The sequence below is a fragment of the Nomascus leucogenys genome, chromosome 3 (genome assembly GCF_006542625.1).
Source record: "Nomascus leucogenys isolate Asia chromosome 3, Asia_NLE_v1, whole genome shotgun sequence".
NCBI classification, from domain to species: domain Eukaryota; kingdom Metazoa; phylum Chordata; class Mammalia; order Primates; family Hylobatidae; genus Nomascus; species Nomascus leucogenys.
The window spans coordinates 7,356,467-7,377,136 of NC_044383.1; the positions used below are offsets into that span (position 1 = coordinate 7,356,467).

Genomic DNA, 20,670 nt, shown 5'->3' on the forward strand with positions numbered 1-20,670 from the left:
CCAGGAACGGGCCTCAGAAGTGAGTAAGGAAGACCCCACCAGTTGGCCCAGCTGAAAAGGCACCTCTCTCCACTTGAATCTTTTTGTACATGAGGTTCAGTTAATCAGTTAGGTAAATGCATTGCTTAAAATAATCAACCAAGAATTTTCTGGGACAGGAAGGGAGAAAGGTATGCTTTTCTATCCAACATGCATATGGCCAAGGGCTGGGTGTAAGATATGTTAGCATGTGACAACCCAAGTCCATTGCTGCTGTAAGAGTCTGTGGCCTTGAACACATCTCTTAACACTTCTGAGCCTCAATTCCTGTATCTATAAAATGGCCATATACCAACTGATAGTGTCATAAAGATTTAAAGAATCACCAGTTGTCACATGTCCTCCCACATCATAGACCATGTGGTTGCTTAATGAGCAGTGGCTAATAAATACCACTTGCAGTCCAGGGCAAGAAGGGCAATTAGAAAATGAATTCGAGGCTCACTTTGCTTCTGGCCTATAGATTATTGGTGGGTGGTATGTGGCACTAATGAATAAATATAAATGGGTTTGATCGTTCACTTGCATTATTGAATATTTCATCACCTTTATGCATGGAATAGTATCAAGTGATACACATAAAATGACTAAGGTGATTATTCTCCACACTAGAGGCAAACAGAACCCTGATTTATACAGTTCCTCGTTGTTCCTTTCAGTTTTGACCCCTGGCAATAAGTGGGAAATAGATTCACCCAACTCACTCCAAATTCTTTATAATTGCTTTCAAAGAGAGATTGCTATGTTAAGTATAGTTGTCCCTTCAAAGGAATATGGGCAGAAAAGGCAAAAGTCAGACTAAGGAGAAATAGAATTCATATAAGCACAGCAATAAGAGCTCTGAAGTCGAAATGCCTACACAGTGCCAGCTGTGTGACCCCGGCAAAGTTGCCTAACCTCTCTTTGCCTCCAGTGTCTCATATACAAATAAGTACCTGCCTGCCAAGATTGTTGTAAAAGTTAATTTTAAAATACATGTAAAGTGCCTTTGCTTAGGAAGAGCTCAAATGAACGTTAGTGACTGATGCTGCTTAGTGACTGATCTGTTGCTACTGTTACAGCCAGCTCTTGTTTTCTTTCTTTTTTTTTTTGGAGACGGAGTCTCACTCTGTCGCCCAGGCTGGTGTGCAGTGGCGCAATCTCGGCTCACTGCAAGCTCTGCCTCCCGGGTTCATGCCATTCTCCTGCCTCAGCCTCCCGAGTAACTGGGACTACAGGTGCCCGCCACCACGCCCAGCTAATTTTTTCTATTTTTAGTAGAGACGGGGTTTCACTGTGTTAGCCAGGATGGTCTCGATCTCCTGACCTCGTGATCCACACGCCTCTGCCTCCCAAAGTGCTGGGATTACAGGCTGAGCCACCGCGCCCGGCCAACTCTTGTTTTCTTAAAGGAAGAAGGAAAATTTTGAAGTTTAAGAGAAATGACTGTTTTACCTGTGTTGGTAGAAACATTTGAAGAATGCAACGTAAGCTGACCTACTAAATCTACCTTTGCGATTCATTCTGAGAGAAGTGGGCGTGGGGCTTTACTGTCAGTGGAAGTAATCATTTATCAGGTTTACAACTTTTCCCCTGTATCTGATGTTTTTTTTTCTTAAAATTGTGTTACTGAAACTTGATAGATCTCAAACTAGGAAGGCAATCATGACACATTAAAAACAACCTGAGGCCGGGCACAGTGGCTCATGCCTGTAATCCCAGCACTTTGAGAGGCAAAGGCGGATGGATCACAAGGTCAAGAGATGGAGACTATCCTGGCCGATATGGTGAAACCCCAACTCTACTAAAAATACAAAAATTACGTGGGTGTGGTGGCACATGCCTGTAGTCTCAGCTCCTCGGGAGGCTGGGGCAGGAGAATCACTTGAACCGGGAGGTGGAGGTTGCAGTGAGCCAAGATCTCATGCCACTGCACTGCAGCCTGGTGATAAAACGAGACTCCGTCTCAAAAAAAAAAACTGCCTGAAATGGTATGTAAGTCCTCATCCAAGACTTGCAAACTGTATCTAGTCATTTAAAAGGGGTGAAAACAGCCCAAAGCCTTAAGACTGAGTCTCATGCCAGCTGGAGAGCTGCAAAGGTGGAAGCCCATCAGTTTCTACCTGCTCGTACATTTCAGCCAGTTGACAAGCCAGCCCTCCTGTTCTTACAGAGGCCTCCACTGAGTCTGCAGCAGTCCAAAGGGGTGGCTATGAACTCTCCGTTCATGAACAGATAGGCTCATCTGAACAGTCTCAAAAGACAATCATAACAGCATATCTCAGTGTCACATGATTTGACCCAAAATTCTGTGTATTTGTGACTTATAATGGAAGCAGTATATTAAGAAGTTATTTTGCAGGAAACTTTATTGTCCCCTACAGCTTCCAAAATGCTGTATCCACAGTTTTATTTAATATAGTTTGTGAAACTAAATGAGAAAGAGCTGGGCAAAGGAAGCTTTTTTTATTCCAGGGGAAAACAAAAGTTGTTTTGATCATTTTGAATATTTTAGTAAATGGAGAATAACAGAAGAAAAATGGAATGTACGTGCTCCATTGTTCTTACAGATGTACAGTTTAAATAGTTAGGATCCCAAAATACTGAAATTATATCCAAAAATAATTTGGATTTTGTAACAAAATTGAATTGCATGTGAAGAGAAATAGCATAGCACCATTTTCAAGTGTCTCTTCCAACATGGAGGAAAAATTATTTCAGAAAAACACGGAATTTGATTTGTTGCTGCTTATTTTTCAGACCGTCAGAACCACATGCTAATGCTGCTTCCTGGGAAGGCAGTGTCGACCAGCGGTTAGGAACAGGTGGTCTTTGGAGCTAAATAGAGTCAGTTTTAGTCTCCAGGGCTCAGCTGGGTGGCTTTGGACAAGTCACTTAACCTCTCTGAGTGCTTCCTCTTCCTTATCAAGCAGGCAATTACAGTCCTTACCCTGCAGAGTCTCTTTCAAGATAAAGTAAAGAAGTGCATATCAAAAGTGAATGCCCCCGGCTGGGCACGGTGGCTCACGCCTGTAATCCCAGCACTTTGGGAGGCTGAGATAGGTGTCAGGAGTTCAAGACCAGCCTGGCCAACATGGCGAAACCCCATCTGTACTAAAACTACAGAAAATTAGCCAGGCGTATGGTGTGTGCCTGTAATCCCAGCTACTCGGGAGGCTGAGGCAGGAGAATTGCTTGAGCTTGGTAGACAGATGTCGCAGTGAGCCAGGATCGCACCACTGCACTCCAGCCTGGGTGACAGAGAGAGATTCAGTCTCAAAAAAAAATAAAATAAAGTGAATGCCCCAAGGCCTGACACCCTGTGAGCAAACAGTGAACAGGGGCAGGAGGAAGGTGGCGAGATGATGAGGGCAAGGCCTTGAGGGTGGTGGCGGCGATGCTCTGCTTTCATTCTCCAAGACGAGAACCCAGACCACGAGTTATTTACCAGGCTATGATAACTTTTGCCATAAAAAAGAAGCATAAATATTTGCAAAGACAAAGTTCTGAAAGAAGTTTGAGCAAAGTTGAGATGTGAGAAATACCAGATGTCTTCCATTCTTCTTTTTCATTTTTCTCCTCTTATTTTATACCTCAGTACACTGGTTTTACAGAGAATCTTTCAACTGTCTAATCTTTTCATAAAATAGTCCAGAAAAGCCAATGATAGCAGCACGAAGATCTTCATGATTGCAGCTAGTCTAGAGTTTCTGCTGAAAACCAGAGTGAGTGTTTTCAGAGGATGCAGGGTGCGTACCGTTTGCCTTCCGGATGTTTTCTCTATATTTATTTAGCTGTGATTGAGGAATAGACAGTTTTCATTAAAGGATATCATTTTAGTAACTTGGAAAATCCTGATCATGATTTTTAATTATGATCTTTATTGGATGCTATGTTTTGTTAAAGCTCCTGGCCCTTAGTCCCACATATGAAAGTATTTGTAGCTGTATTTCCACATTCTAATAAAAGAAATCCATTACCCAAATTTATATATGAATGATTTTGTAATTTGTGGAATGATGACATGATAAACTAAATCTTCAGCAAAAAACTCGGTTGGATACTTTGTTCGAATACCAAATGGATCTACCAGGAAGAAATCACTGAAGCCTGCATTGCCTGGCATGATTTAATTGCAAAGAGTATCTATACTGCCTGCTGGTGTTAATTGACAAACAAGAACTGTCTTGTGACACTTTGGCATGGCATGAATATGCTGTACAGAATAATTAAACCCTCAAACAATATGTGTGGTCTTCAAAGAAATAATAGGAAAAAGTTGACATGTCATCAATGAGTTTTTTCATATTCTAAGTAATTGATGCCACTCTCTTACTTTTCTTTCCCCGTTTCCCTCATTTAAGCAGTTTTGAAATTGATAACATGTTGTCAGCATTGATCTGGATGACCGGAGAACATTCAGAATTCTTGAAATAATGAAGGAATGAATGAGATTGTCCCCACCCCATACCCCCTGTATGATCAGTGTAAGCAATTTGAAGCATATTTCTTTTATTTTTAATTGATCCAATTAGTTCCGACACATTCTGTCCAGATTGGGTTGCTTTTCTGTGATGACGATTCAGTTTCTCATTCGTTTATTTACGAAGCACTTCTTCTATGCTAGGCATTGTGTTGGGTTTAGAGGTGTTGTTTCTGCTTTTTAGCTCAACCCAGTGTGGGAGGAAGACAAGTAAACAAGAAATAAGGCCGAATAGGGAAAGTCTTGTTACAGAATCCTGGCAGAACACAAGAGAAAGGCTGATTCACTCCTGGGGCCATGGGGTTTCTTTCAGCTCTCCCATGCTTTGGAGTGTAACATATGTCATCTTAATGAAATCCATCTCATTCAAGCTGTGTAACTAAATTATGTAAGGGTAAAGTTAAAGTCGGATAATTTCAATATTGATCTGAAAGCAATTTGGAGGTCATTCATGTTTTGAGTCAATACTCAAATCATTTCAGAAATGCAAGAAATTTTATCAGGAAGAACTTTACCTACATAGTAATATTTTCATGCAAATTCTAAATAATCATTTTCAGCCAGTATATCCAAAGATTTTGAAATCAGAAAATACAGTACTCGGCGAAAAAGGATGGGAGTCTACTTATCCTCTCTAAATGAGGGTGGACACCATGTGTCTCCAAACTGTAGGAGTCACCTGCTCCCATGACGTGTCCAAGAAAGAGAACAGCTCTCAGTACTGAGCATGGCTGGATTAGGACATTCTTGCATTACTATGAAGAAATACCTGAGACTTGGTAATTTATAAAGCAAAAAGGTTTCATTGGCTCACAGTTCTGCAGGCTTTACAGGAAGCATAGCATCGGCATCTGCTCAGCTTTGGAAGGTGCAGTGGAAGCATGTACCTCGTATGATGAAAACGGGAGAAAGTGAGAGGAAGGGGTGGGAGGAGGAGGTGCCACATGCTTTTAAATGACCAGATCTTGCAAAAACTCATTCTCATGAAGACAGCACCAAGCCATCAAGGATCCACCCCCACAATCCAAACACCTCCTACCAGACCTGACCTCCAGCTTTGGGGATTACAATTCAATGTGAGATTTGAGTAGGGACAAGTATCTAAACTACATCCATGGCTAAGACTGAACTCATGTCTCTTCTCTCCTTTATGAGTCACCCATCTCTGTTGACATCACGCAAGAGTCCTCAGTCTGTCATGCAGTTCCTGATTCTGGGGCCGCCTGAATTTCCCATCCCGTTGTCTCCTGGCCTGGTGCTCTGTGTGGACGCTCGCACCAGCCTCCTTGCTAACCTTCCTGCAGCCTGTTTTTTTCTCTTTCCCCTCCAAGTCTCATCCATGTGGCTGTCAGAACCGCCTGTGGCTCTGAAGCTCATGTCTGTTCAGGTCCCTTCCGTGTTCGGCGGCTCCGCATGGCACAGGATAAAGTCAGCAGTGTTGGGCAGCATGTAGGTTCTGTCCCCAGCCTGCCTGTCTCAGCAGCAGCGGGTCTCCCTGCCTCAGGCCCTGCACCCTGACCATGTGGCATCCACGTCATTTCGCCTCCCCTCTGTGCGTTGCCCACTAGCGTGCTGTCTCTGTGCCCCCATGCCTTGGAGAATGCAGTCCCCTCTCGTGGAATGCTCTCCTCCCCATTTCCCATTCCTCTCCTCACCTTTCCCCCACCAGCCCAGCTCGTTCTTCCCCATCTTTCCCGGCTCCCTTGGATACACCCTCCCCAGGCTGACTTCTGGGTTGGAAGCCTTTCCTGGGGCTCCAGTGGTGCTTTGGGCATGTCCCTGTCATGGAGCCCTGACCACTGTGGGTCTGTGTCCTTCACCAGTGGGGCCTCCTGGAGCACCTTATTCCCATTGTGCAGCATGCTAGATATAGTCTAAATGAGAGAATATTTAGGTGTCACGTGTCATCCCACAACAAATGGCAAATAGCAAAATCAACTCCTGGCACAGTTAAAATGCATTTTACTTCCTGGTATTGAGAGAAACAGAGTGCCTTGTTAGATCAGCTAATCTAATAAGCAGAGAAAAAGAATGTTCTCATGAAATTATGCATTCACCTTCTGTTTTCATTTGCTGACATAAGAGAGTCCATCTAATTGGATTTTCTCTTTGGGGAAATCTGCAGGCTCCAAGGCCATTGCTGTCACATTTCCAATACTGCCATTGTCAATCCACCCCCCTTAGTTCTCTCCAGGGGGCTTTGACTCCCGGCCCCTTTTAAATTAGGCACACATCTTAGAAAACCTCCATCCAGCGCCTTCTCAGTTTCATCCATGCTCCCTGGCAAGTCATGGTGCTGGAGAAAGATGTGGGACATGTATCACCCAGGAAGGAACAGAAAGCCCGAAGCAAAAGGGGCATTGCCTGCCGCGTGCTCCTCAGATTCACTTATTCATTCATGTATTCATCTGCTCAACACATATGTATTCAGCACTTAGCACAGCACCTGCAGCAAACACTCCGTCAATATTGCTTGACCATCCTGTAAGGTCTGGTAGCGCCACACAGTGGTTAAGAGCACAAATTCTAAAGCAAAACCACCCGGACACTGTCATGGTTGGCATGACCTTGGGCAGGTCATTTGACCCTGCTGTGTCTTGGTTTCCTCTTTTAAATAGGGATTAAAAAAATAGTATCCATGGGCCAGATAATATATGGATTAAATGAGATATCAGGAGCTCAGCACAGTGCCTGGCCCAGGGTGAGTGTTTAGCAGCTATTAATGCTTACAGCCAGGAGGAGGTGGAAGTGAGGGACACAGCGATGACCCAGGAGCCCTCCTGTGGCTCACATTCTTGAAGGTAGAGATAAATAAGTAAGGAGATGCATAAACAAAATAGGAATACCAGGCAGAAAACCAAAGGAGGACTGCAATGGGGGCTAAGAGTGGTGATGGGGCTGCTTTAGATAAGAGATCAGGAAAGGACCCTCTGGGGAGACAACACTGAAACCAAGAGCAAAAGGATTAAAAGGAGCTGGCTACATGAAAAGCCATGTAAAGAATGTTCCAGACACAGGGCACAGCAGGTGCAATGGCCCTCAGAGGGAGAGGGTCTGGAATGTTCTAGAACCAACCAGAGGCCAGTGTTGGCTAGAGTAGCATGAGCTAGAGGGAAAAATGAGCACAGTGTGGTGGGAGGGTGGGCAGCATGAGGTTTCAAGCACCTCGGAGGCCATGGGGAGGCATTGGGATTTCATCCCAGGGCCAACAGGAAGACACTAAAGAGTTTTAGCAGGGACGGCAGCGTGATCTCCAAGCAGGACCTGAGAAAGTCAGAGCAGGGAGCAGGGGCACACAAAGCCCTGCATGGTGGGTTCATTCCCAAGGGTGTGGAGCACGTGACACCTGGAGTCTTGGCTGCAGAAGCACAGATTCCTGGAAGGGAGAGCTGGGAAGGAGTTCAGATATCAGATCACATTGCTTCCCTCCATCTCTCATTCAAACCCCTCAGAGGAAACCAAGGAAGCTGCCTGTTCTTCCCAGCTCATAGCACTGGGAAGCCCAACATCAGTTTGGGGCTTTTTTTTGGAGGTGGGGGGAGTTGGCATTTATTTAGGTATTTAGCTATTTAAATGGACAGATCATTGCATGTTTTTGTTGGGCACACCATGTTGTTTTGAAGGAGATAGTTGAATCTAGCTAATAAACAAATGTGTTACCTCCCAGTTACCATTTTTGTGGTGAGCGCACGTTAACATTCACTGCCTGCATTTTGCAAGACTCCGTTGTACGCTGAGCATGAATTTTTGCTGGCTCTCCTCCTGTTCCTCTCTTTCCCTTCCCCCTCCCCTGGCTTGCCTTCAAAATGTCTTGAGAAGATACAATATGCACAAGTGGTATGACTGCATCTTATCTGTAAATCAAGATTTCTTTTCCAGACTGTATAAGAAAAACTCGAAAAGGAACATATCATTTAGTGCCTCGGCAGCAGTGGGGCATGGTCAGGGCTGTAAGCACAAGCCCCTGTTCCACTCTCTTTAGATAAGAGGAAACAGAACACAGTGCTTAAGAACTCTCCAGAGCTCCAAGCATGACTGTGGTTGTATTTCTGCTTAGCTCCGATGACACTTGGATGACGATGAGGAGTGGGTAGTTTTAGGACTTTGTATTGCTGTTCTGAGTCACATTTCAAAACCTTCTAATTAATTTTACTGCTTTTTAACCCTAAAATTACTCTGTCCTCCAGTTTGCTGACAGTTGTCTATCAAAAGCTCGTTTTCTCTAATCCCCAGCTTTCCTGATGGATTTTTCATCTCCCTCATACGTAAAATGACTTTTCTCCTTGGCCATCTGTCCAAACCAGCTTTCAGTTAAGCCTGGTCAGAAGCCTTCGAATGATGTACCTTTGTTCTACAAATGTCTGCACCCATCACTCCCCTTAATATTAGGTATTTATATACCTTGTTCATTCAAATAAGATTTCAACATTGTTAAGACCTGAATTGCTAAAATATTAATAAAATATGTGATAGAAGTACAAATACATAGTAAATAATATAAGTAATAATATAACTTAATCTACATTAAATTCTTCCTTTCCTTTCTCTGTAATGTTGAAGCTGGTCAAGTATGCTCCTTTTTTTTGTTTTGTTTTGTTTTTTTTTGTTTTTTTGTTTTTTTTTTTTGTTTTTTTGATGGAGTCTGGCTCTGTCGCCCAGGCTGGAGTGCAGTGGCGCGATCTCGGCTCACTGCAAGCTCTGCCTCCCAGGTTCATGCCATTCTCCTGCCTCAGCCCCCTGAGTAGTTGGGACTACAGGCGCCCGCCACCACGCCCGGCTAATTTTTTGTATTTTTAGTAGATACAGGGTTTCACAGTGTTAGCCAGGATGGTCTCAATCTCCTGACCTCGTGATGCGCCCGCCTCAACCTCCCAAAGTATTGGGATTACAGGCGTGAGCCACCGTGCCTGGCAGTGTGCTCTTTTTTAAGACTATTGAGGCCACTGTGGGTTCTGGCTCAGTAGAGAATAGGCTGTGTGCATCCTTAGCTGCATGCTCCATGCTCTGTGCATCCCCCCTCCATGCTCTGTGCATCCTCCCCTTCGTGCTCTGTGCATCCTCTCTCCCCGTGCTCTGTGCAACCATTCCCCGTGCTCTATGCATCCTCCCCGCCGTGCTCTGTGCATCCCCCCTCCATGCTCTGCTCATCCTCCCCCGCGGTGCTCTGTGTATTCCCACCCCCATGCTCTGCACATCCTCCCCTCCGTGCTCTGTGCATCCCTGTCCCGTGCTCTCTGCATCCTCCCCGCCGTGCTCTGTGCATCCACCCCCCACCTCTGCTCTGTGCATCCCCGCCCCAGGCTCTGTGCATCCCTGCCCCATGCTCTGTGCATCCCTGCCCTGTGCTCTGTGCACCCTCTCCCCATGATCTGTGCATCCTCTCTTCGTGCTCTGTGCATCCTCCCCATGCTCTGTGCATCCTCCCCTCCATGTTCTGTGCATCCCCCTGTGCTCTGTGCATCCTCCCCCCGTGCTTTGTGCACCCTCTCCTCATGCTCTGTGCATCCTCTCCCCGTGCTCTGTACATCCTCTCCCCATGCTCTGTGCATCTTCCCATGCTCTGTGCATTCCTCGTGCTCTGTGCATCCTCCCCTCCATGCTCTGTGCCTCCCACGGTGCTCTGTGCCTCCCCCTGTGCTCTGTGCATCCTCCCCTCCATGCTCTGTGCCTCCCACTGTGCTCTGTGCCTCCTCTCCCTGTGCTCTGTGCATCCTCCCCCCGTGCTTTGTGCACCCTCTCCTCATGCTCTGTGCATCCTCTCCCCGTGCTCTGTACATCCTCTCCCCATGCTCTGTGTATCCTCTCCCCATGCTCTGTGCATCCTCCCCCTGTGCTTTGTGCACCCTCTCCTCATGCTCTGTGCATCCTCTCCCCATGCTCTGTGCATCCTCTCCCCATGCTCTGTGCATCTTCCCATGCTCTGTGCATTCCTCGTGCTCTGTGCATCCTCCCCTCCATGCTCTGTGCCTCCCCCTGTGCTCTGTGCATCCTCCCCTCCATGCTCTGTGCCTCCCACGGTGCTCTGTGCTCCCCTGTGCTCTGTGCATCCTCCCCTCCATGCTCTGTGCCTCCCACTGTGCTCTGTGCCTCCTCTCCCGGTGTTCTGTGCATCCTCTCCCCGTGCTCTGTGCATCCTCTCCCTGTGCTCTGTGCATCCTCCCGTGCTGTGTGCATTACCTCGTGCTCTGCACATTGTCCTGTGTTGTGTGTGTCCCTCTGTGCTCTGCATCCTTCTGCCTGTTCCTCTGCAGCTTCGCCCATGTCCCCTCTCAGCCCCATCCCTCCAGTTATTCCCCTCAAGTCCCAATCTCTGGTTTTCACATCCTGCCTCTCTGCTTCCCTTTGGAACTGTGCTGTGGAGCATTCGTTCACCTCGCCTGTCGCCTTGACCTGGGCTCACCTGCTGCAGCTCCATTGTCAGGGTCGCCAGACCCCTCCACCCTCCTGGAGCTCTCTGCCTGTGACCAAGGACTACCCCTTCTTCATACTCCTCTCTTCAGGGCACTGTCACCTTCCCACTGCCTTACCTGCTCTCCCTCCCCTCTTCCTCCCCTCTTCCTCTCCTTTGCTCCTGACCGCGTGACAGGGCCGGGGTGCCCTGTGAATGAGCCTGCCCAGGCAGCCCCTCTGGCAGCTCAGAGGAGGTGAGTTTAGAAGACAGGGGTTTGAGAGCCCAGCACTTCCAAGGAGGGCAACTTTCTCTGGCACGACGTGTGCACTGCTGAGGAGAGTGAGGGGCAGCACTTGGGAGGCCCACGTGCCTTTGCCAGTGAGTGCGAGGGCCCGTCTGTGTTTTATGTTTTCCGCACACTGTCTCAAACACTCGCTGTAAAGTAGACTGCAGCGGAGACCTGCCATCAGGGTCTAACTGATTTAAGCCAGGCATATCCTCAACGTATTGCAATCCATGTAAAACAAGGAGCTGACTCTCAGTTCTGAACTTGGCTGGGAGGGGGTCTAAGGAACTCTGACTGTGTAAGGAAAGTGCTTCTCATCTCTGACATTTGCATATTCCCGCTTCTTTTCCTTCCCTGCCATACTGATCAGGACTCTGGTTGCAAAACCCAGCTCCAGCCAGCATAGGCAGAAGAGAAGGACTTATGAGGAGGAGGAGAGGGGGAGCAGGCCCCAGGGGCAGCAGGTCCATCTCCCTCTCCCTGCCTTTTGTCCCTGCCTGAGGGTGACAGCTTTGTTCTCTCTGACCAGCTTTCTCCTGAAGTAAGGGACCGGGATGGAGGTGGTGGCCACATTCTCAGAGCCTTGAGAACAAAGCAGAAAGACCTCATCCCCAGACATCCCAGCTCAACATGCTGTAGGGAAGATTTGTGATGGGCTTAGCTTGGGTCACGTGTTCATCTCCGGATCAGGAGTGGAGGAGCCCCTCCCCTCCCCAACAGAACCAAACGGTGTGAAGAGTGGAGAGTGTCTTCCTCTGAAGACAGGAAAGGGCAGGCAGCACCTTCACCATCCACAAAGTTCAGTATTTAAAGCAACTCTTGACTCCCTGTTGTCTAGATACAGAAAACGCACGTTGTGTTTAGAGCCTTTCTGTGTCTTCCACCAGCCCAGCTCCCCAGACTCCAGGCCTTTCAGGCCCTGACTTTGACATTATCTGCCTGGATTTCCCCTCTCCTTCCACCCCCTCCTGGGCCCGGCCGACTCCTCCTCCATCGTTTGGGCCCAGTAGTTGTCGGCTCCCTCTGCAAAGCCTTTCCCTTGTGGGAGGCTCCACCTGAAGGGCATCCATGCACCCAGAAGTGTTACTGCTGGAGGATGTCCAGGTTCTTGGTGTTTTGAACAAAGAATTGGACAAAATGCACAAACAAAACAAGGAAAGAATGAAGCAACAGAAGCAGAGATTTATTGAAAATGAAATTACGCTCCACAGGGTGTGAGGGGGCCCAAGCATAGGTACTCAAGATCCCCGTTACAGAATTTTCTGGGATTTAAATACCCTCTGGAGGTTTCCATTGGTTACTTGGTGTATGCCCTATGTAAATGAAGGGGATGAGGTAAAGTTACAAAGTCATTTAATCGCTGTACACCCTATGTAAATGGAAAGGATATTTCCTGTCATAGCTGAAGTGTTTCCATTTGACTTAGTTCTAGAGAGTCAGCATGAATCGACCTTATGTTCCCTGCCTCCAGACCCTACTCTCCTGCCCCAGAAGGCCTCGGTTTCTACACTTTGATCGCTCCCTTCACACTGGATTCTGTGTCACCCATCACCCTACCAGCTCGTGGTGTCATCAAGATGGGGGCTGTTCCTACTTGTCTTTGTATCCCAGCAGCTAGCACCTGGCAGCGGTAGTTACACAGGAAATACATCCTGTGGTTGTGTTGAACAGGATAAAATAGTGCATGTTATGTAAGACATTGGAAAATAATTTAAAACCTAAGTAACCCATGCTTTGCAGTCTTTAATGAAGTTCTGGTAGACTGCATACAGTTTTATTAATAGTTAGAATAAACAGGGGGTTTCCTCCCCCTCTCAATTTATCTTAGAAATTCAATATTTCAGGGTGTGCAAAATCATTTTTCCTCACCTCATACATACATCGCTGCTTTTAACATTTCACTGCTGTTCTATTCTCTTCTGTGACATTTCAATATTGTCAGCCGGTTCTCTCACCTGCGGGGGAGCCAGCAGAGGCACTGCTGTGAATCAGAATGACTTTCCCAGCGGGTGGTTCAACCATTGATTCCAATTGGCTGAGATTGTGACTTCCAGGCGGGAGATTTTCCCAAATTAGAAATCTGCCTGTACTATTCATTGAAGAGTATATGTGTGTGCACACGTGTGTGTTTGCAAGTGTGTGCACCCAGTGTGCGCATGAAGGAATGAGGTGGGAGGAAGGGAGAGGGGGAGGGTTCCACACTGAGTGTGTGGCTATTGTTCCAAGGACGCATATCTGACTCTGTTGTCTGAGTCTCCTCTGAATTCTCCCTGGAGAACATAAACCAGGAAGTGCTTAATGGGAGCCTCCTTGGATTATCTGTTAAAAAAAAAAAAAAGGAGGTCACAATCTTGCTACCCTATAGCCTAGACATTTACAACAATGTATCAATGCAATTCTGCACTCATCTTTTTATGGTGTTTTTATTTTTCCACAGAGGTCTCATTGCCAGAAGTTTCACAGAAACCCACTATCTGCAAGACGGTACTGATGTCTCCCTCGCTCGAAATTACACGGTAATTCTGGCACGTTGGGATCACCATAATCTTACACCATTGGATCTGTGCTTAAACTTTGTAGTCATTTTATTTGGAGCAAAATCACATGTCCAGATTCTTAGCCGCCCCCCACCCCCACAAGAAGCGCTGTTGTGTCCCTTAGTGGTAGGCATTCCATTGTAACTCCAAAACACCAGCCTTGGCCAGGTATGTGCACGGACAGCCCTTGAGGGAATGGCTTTATGGCAGAGCTGAACCTTGAAACCACCTTCCAAGGACTATGGATGCTCATTTCGGCAAATCCTTTTTAGAAAACCTAGCCAGTTAGAGATGGCTTGGAAGGCAGCCATGCCTGGACTGAACTTGGCTACATTAAACTCTGAGGTGCCTTAAAGAACTTTAAAAGAAAACGGATTCTGCTTAACCTATTCTGAATGTATCCGCAATGTGGATACGATTCTATATCGTGGGTGTTACTGTAACATGACATTTATCCCCTCTCAGGCAGTGTTTCTGGTATTTGAACTTTTAGCTGTGTCCTGGACAAAATGCCCACTTCATTTGTTGCTTTAACAAATGTTTACTGTGTACTCTCCGTGATCTGTCCCACATGTGAATATGGGGATTCAGAGAGAATAGGACAGAGTCGCTGCCCTCTGGGAAGGAGGAAGGTTACTTGTTTTAAAGAGCTGTGGGTATTTATTTTAAAAAGGATGAGCTAGAGGCAGGCTTTATGCTTCTCCCTTATCACTGAAGCTTGTCAAGTAGCCATTATTGTCTGCAGTGATTCCTCCCTTCTCTGCATGACGCCAACACTTTTCTTTATCACTTGTTTGACACTTGGCACTTAAAAGCTGATACCTGCAGCCTTCCAGGAACTTGGTGGAATGAGCTGCTGTAGCTCTCCCAGCCCAAAGAAAACACATGGACATCCTGGATAAAATATAAACATTTAAGAATTTTTGCTAATGCCTGGTCAAGCTCAAGAGAGAGTCAGCAAAATCCCCAAGAGGCAGAAACAAAGAGGGGATGTTATTCCTGAACACGGGCTGGTGAGTTGGGGCTCACCAAAGGGCTATTCAAAGACCCAAAGGGCTGTTCAAGACCCAGAAAGAGGGCCTGGTGCTTGGGTTTGGGAAAAGAGAAGTAACCGCCTGCAACTGAGAATCCCACAAAAGCCAGATCCCCAGGAGAGCTGCTTTCTTCTGTGAAAAAGAGACAAAAAGAATTCTTCCAATCCAGGGATGGGGGCTGGGAGGAAGAATTGTTTGCCAGGTGTCTTGGATTGAAAAAAGATTTCATAAAAAATGAAGACATTGAAACCCCAGTTAGTCTCATGTGTGGATGTTGGGAATAGTCTGGGCCTATGTCCACATTTTTAATACCAGCATAGGAATGGAATTCCCAGTCAAGATATTGACCTCAAAACTGGTCCCACATCAGTGAAACTCCCATGGGCCCAGGCATAAGCCAACCCAAAATAGTTCTGTAGGAATATTTCTATAACCCAGATAACATGAGATGCCCTCATGGAAGAAAAAGTAATAAAAATATTAAAGATGAGCCCCAAATCCAAATTACAAGCCACACAATGCAAAAAGCCATTGTACACAAGCATCAGCAGACAAGAGAAACAAGAATTAGGACCTCTGAGAACATAAGAGATAATGGAAAAATCAGAGAAAAAAATTAAAGAGAACAGAATGGGTCTAATAGAAATTCCACAATGAAAATACATAAAATTTAAAAACACACACAGGAAACAAGCCATGTTTAATCAGAGTGTGACGAGTCTGTCCCTGAATTGAAGAAAGACATGAGTCTTGAGGAAAATCCACCAAGGAGGTGAATAACTTGGAATAACTTGGAATAACTAAACTAAATATACTCCAGGACAGCTTATGATGAAAATGCAGAACACCAAAGATGAACTCTTAAAACCACTTGAGGCAAAAGAGAGATTTGTACAAAATAATGACAACTAAACCAACAACAAACTTTTCATTAGTAACTATGCAATTAAAACTTGAGAGCTAAGGAAAAATTATTGTCAGTCTCAATCCTATATTCATTATTTTATAAGAATAAAAATGAAATAGACATTTTCATACAAAGATGAGAGAATTTACTACCCTCAGATTCCAACGAAGGTATCTACCAAAGGGTAACTAACAAAGAATAGCTCAGTAGGAAGGAAATTGATCACCAGCAGCAAGGACAGGAAGTCAGAGGCACTACTAAGCAAAATAATGCATGTGAATAAATTTAAATAAGCTTCTTAAAATGGCTGTTACAACAGTGACCCAATTTGGGTGGTTTAAAACCAGATGAGCTAATAGATTTAAAACAGTTTAAGAATTTGTATTGTACTAGAGAATAATAGACATGCTGATTAACTTTAGATTTTGATAAGAGTGTGTCCTGCAATTTTTAAATATAACGATTTAAAGAATAGAAAAACATAAAATAGTAAGATAAAAATGGGTCAACATATTAATCTCATTATATGTAAATAGACAGAATCTCTTTGTGAAAATGAAAACAGATAATCTGCTTAGAATTTAAAATAAAATCCAGCTACATCATTTTTACAAGATTCACACCCAAAATATAAAATGGTTGTGAGAACAAAGAAAAGGAATGGGAAAAGATATTGTAGACAAATCTTAATCCAAAAAAAAAAAAAAAAAGCTGCTATAGTGGTAACATCAGAGAAGCGAGATCTTAAGGCAAAAATGACATTAATAGGGATAAAGGGGGTAATTCTGTAATGATAAAAGGAGCAACTTAGAAAGGTAGTAAAAGAATTTTGACACTGTATATGCTAACAAAATTGTCTCAAAATATATAAAGCAATAAATGACAGAATCCAGATATAACTTTTAAATCTAATTATAGATTCATCTAGAACTAAGCTTTAGCCCAGCTCCTAATTAAAGGAGTTCTTAAAATCCGAAACAAAACAAAAAACCATTAGAGATTAGACATTATGGGCTAAAGCTTGTTTGGTTCCTAGAAGGTTACCAAAAAAGCTTTCAATACTGACAGCATTTTACAATTTTTCCTCAAAAGAAAAGTCTCTAGATGTAAAATTGATAAGCTTAATTCATAAAGCAAGTCACTGAAAATGTCTGGACACATTCACAGAGTGGGAGATTTAAATATACCTCTCTCAGAAATGAAGATTTTTTAAATGAGCAGAAATTAATGAAAAGGAAGACCAAAAAAAAAAAAGAGAGAGAGAGAAGATGAATTAAACCAAAAGCTGGTGCTTTGAAAATATTCATAAAATGGACAAAACATTTATAAAATTAAGAAAGAAAGAATTCCCAAGTAAATAATATTAAGAATGCAAAGAGGGATATAAATATTTTTATTCAGAGATTTTTTAAATCACAAGAATGTTGTGAACAATACTAATCATTTTCTTAGAAATGTAAAATTATTAACACTGGTTCAAGGTGAAAGAGGAAAATTTAAATATAACTATATAAAGAAATTTTTAATAGTATTTTTAATATTTACTCACAAAAATAAGATCAGACTCAAATGATTTAGCTGGTGAGTTTTAACTAACATATAAGAAACAAATAGTTCCTGAGAAAAAAAGAATAATTTTTTTAAAGGAGGGTGTGGAAGGAGCTTCTAAAACAAGAAAAAGAGCATGCACAAAATGAATCCTACAGACTAGTTTCAATTATGGACGTAGTTGCAAAAATCCTAAGTAAACTTTACAAACCCTATCCAGTACATATTTAAAAAATACTTCTGACCAAATTATACTTAACTGAGGAATGCAAGGATAGTTCGACATTAGTGTATCTACTAAGGTAATTCAATCCATTAACATCTTCAGATTAAAAGTATTATAACTGATAGTATTTCTTCTATGATAACCTATACTGTTTCTTATAGCGATGTGAGTGGGGAATGCTATCTCTCCCTTTCCTACCCCCATAGAGCCTCACATAGCATCTCGCATATACTAGATTTTTAATAAAATTATCCATCTAGCATTGCATTGTCTTAAGTGATGCCATGTAAAATTCATTTCTTCATCTATTCACTCAGCAAACATTTATTCAGCACCTCCTGTTTGCAGACACTGTTAGGCTATGGGGAGATAGGCTGACTAAAATATATTCCTCAGCATATAAATTCTACTGGAGAGGCACAGAGCATTTTAAAGACATTTAAAAAACATGTTTTAATATAATTACTATAATAGGAGATGTGTACAAAATACCATTGTGGTATTTTAATTGTGGCTGATTTTAATTCTTTGGAGGCCATTTCACTAAGGAAGTAACATTAATCTGGGTCTTTAAAAGTGGGCAAAGAAGAAGAGCAAGATGGGGATGAAACCTTTCCATACTAAAGAGTTTCAACTTTACCTATTGAAAATTGGGAGCCATAGGAAGTTCTCATGCAGCAGAATGGCCTGTTCAGTTCTGTGATTTAGAAAGGGTCTCTGTTGACAGAATGGAAGAAAGATTGGTAGGAATATTGGTAGACAGAAGACAGGAAGATTTCTTATGGGCCCATTGTAGTTAGTGAAAATTTTGCCTACAGATGTGGGCCTTGGAATGGTCAGCAATTGGCCAGAGTCAAGAGTGCTTGGGAAGTCGAAGGAGACAGGATCAGGGGATAGAGGGTGGGGGAGGTGTCATCAGTGGGACTTTCCCTTCCGCTTAGGCCATTGGATGGGCAATTTGTTTCTCACTGGTACCATTAAGGAGCAGTTGTTGGTTGGAAGGCAGAAGAGATGAGTCTTGGTTTGTCTGTGTTGAGTTTGTCATAGGACAGCCAAGTACAGGTGTTCTGTAGGCAGATGGATATATAAGAACCTAGAGTACAGAGAAAGATGGTGTCCTAAAGTAAAGATCTGTGGATCAACCTCATAAATAAGTGATGGGCGGGGCCATGAGTTCACATTTGACGTTTATGTCCTCTTTTACCCCCCTAAGATCTCATTTAAAATATGTTTTCAGACTCAGCACTAAGGCTATCTCCACAGTGTAAATAGTTATTTCGGAAAGAAACTGAAAGGAGAGATCTTAGAAATACCACAACAATAGGCTCCAGTCTTCCAAATGTCCACGATCTATGATGGTGAACAGTGCTTGTCTAATACAGACATCTCTAGAATGTGTAAAATACGCTTTCAAAGTTATTTGAATAGTTTTGTGCATTCTGTTACAATCTCCCTTACTAGTTTTCTTTTTCTTAGGCATCTGTATTAGTGTTAGTCAGGGTTCTCTTGAGAGACAGAACTAATAGGATAGATGTATATATGAAGGGGAGTTTATTAAGGAGTGCAGACTCAAACGATCACAGGGTAAGACCTCACAATAGGCCATCTGCAAGTTGAGGAGCAGGGAAGCCAGTCCAAGTCCCAAAACCTCAAAAGTAGGGAAGCCAACGGTGCAACCTTCAGTCTGTGGCTGAAGGCCTGAGAGCCCCTGGCAAACCATTGGTGTAGGTCCAAGAGTCCAAAAGCTGAAGAACTTGAAGTCCAATGTTCAAGGGCAGGAAACGTTCAGCACAGGAGAAAGGTAAAGGCCAGAAGACTCAGCCAGTCTAGTCTTTCGACATTCCTCTGCCTGCTTTATTCTAGCCATGCTGGCAGCTGATTAGATGGTGCCCACCCAGATTGAGGATGGGTGGGCCTCTCCCAGTCCGCTGACTCAAATGTTAATCTCCTTTGGCAACACCCTCACAGACACACCCAGGAATAATACTTTGCATCCTTCAATCCAATCAAGTTGACACTCAATATTCACTGTCACAGTACTTTTTCCCCTTTTTTCTCACTTGGGAGGAAAAATGCAATAAGCAAGAAGACGAAGAAATAGAGGACTAGAGAAACGGGTTCAACAACTGCCAGGTCTGTTTGGGACTTGGATTGCAAAAGCTGAAGTCTACATATCCAGGCATCTTAGTAAACAGCCCGGGTGGAAGGGCTCTAGGACTTTGATAGTGGTTGTCTCTATGTGGTGCAGGACTCTGTGCTTTTCTGGGTTCTCTGATTCACGTGTGCACAGGAGCAGGAGCTCACACTTTTCCTCTCCTCCTTTTCCATGTGGTAACTGTGTGAAAGGGTGAATGTCTGCTCCATTCCCCTCCTCTTCCCCCAATCCTCCCCATGGAACTGTCTCTTTACAGGGATGAGGGTGGGAGGAGACAGGTCCTGAAAATCCATGGTCCCTGCTAATTGGGGAGTGGCTGCAGCCCCTGTGTTGGGCAGCCCTTGAGGTCAGTAGTGGGTGAGACTTGCCCCTCCCTCCCTCCATGGAGTCCTCTAGGCAGCAGTGTTCCTCATCTCCACCTTCCCCACGATTGGTCCTGAGGCTTTGGCTGGGAAGAAGGGGAAAGAGGTCGGGGCATGGGGAGGATGGAAGTTAGAAATTGCAGGAAGCCTCTCTACTGTCTAGGCCTAAACTAGTATCCTCTCCAGAATATACCAGAAGCCTCTTTTTTGGCAGTCATTAAGCTGATGCTCTATTTTGATCTTCATCTGACTCTGTGGATCATCTGCACTGGGGGAAGCAACTGAAAGATAGATTAATTGGCACCCCCAAATCTCCAGAAGCATCAAGCACATGTTGCTTTTATAATTAGAAAAATGGTGACTTTTCTTTTAACCCAGCAGTTCCCTTCCCCCATTCCTCTGAATGCCATTCCAAGCAGTCAGCCTTGTTACGGTAAAGACAGGGAGTGAACAACGTTGTTCACTAAGTAAAACCCACAGCCCAGAACAGCTGGTCCTTCCAGCAGGAGCCCCTTAAGGAGAGTCCGAGGCCTTGTATTGTTTTTCGTGGTGAGGACCCAGATGCAGCTCTTAGGGTTTTGTTTTTATTGAATCAGGCTGGAAAACAAAAGGAAATTTGCTGACTCATCTCCTCTTCTGCTAAAGTCAGCACACAGTGAATTTTCCTAAATTTAAAATTATGTATAAAATAAGAACCACTTTTTGTTGGCTATAGTGTATAGT

General features: G+C 44.2%; 1 protein-coding gene across 5 annotated transcripts in view; it reads left to right on the forward strand.

Annotated features, from left to right (window-relative positions):
- The window catches only part of ADAM12 (ADAM metallopeptidase domain 12), a 377,489-nt gene that overhangs the window by 220,862 nt on the left and 135,957 nt on the right, over positions 1–20,670 (forward strand). For 3 of the 5 annotated variants that reach the window (XM_030805503.1, XM_030805511.1, XM_030805517.1), the window contains exon 4: positions 13,616–13,694. In XM_030805503.1, coding sequence (XP_030661363.1) covers positions 13,616–13,694 — 79 coding nt within the window. Of the gene's footprint in view, positions 1–13,615; positions 13,704–20,670 lie in introns of all 5 variants that reach the window. The other 2 variants (XM_003277782.4, XM_030805508.1) reach the window with 1 other exon arrangement.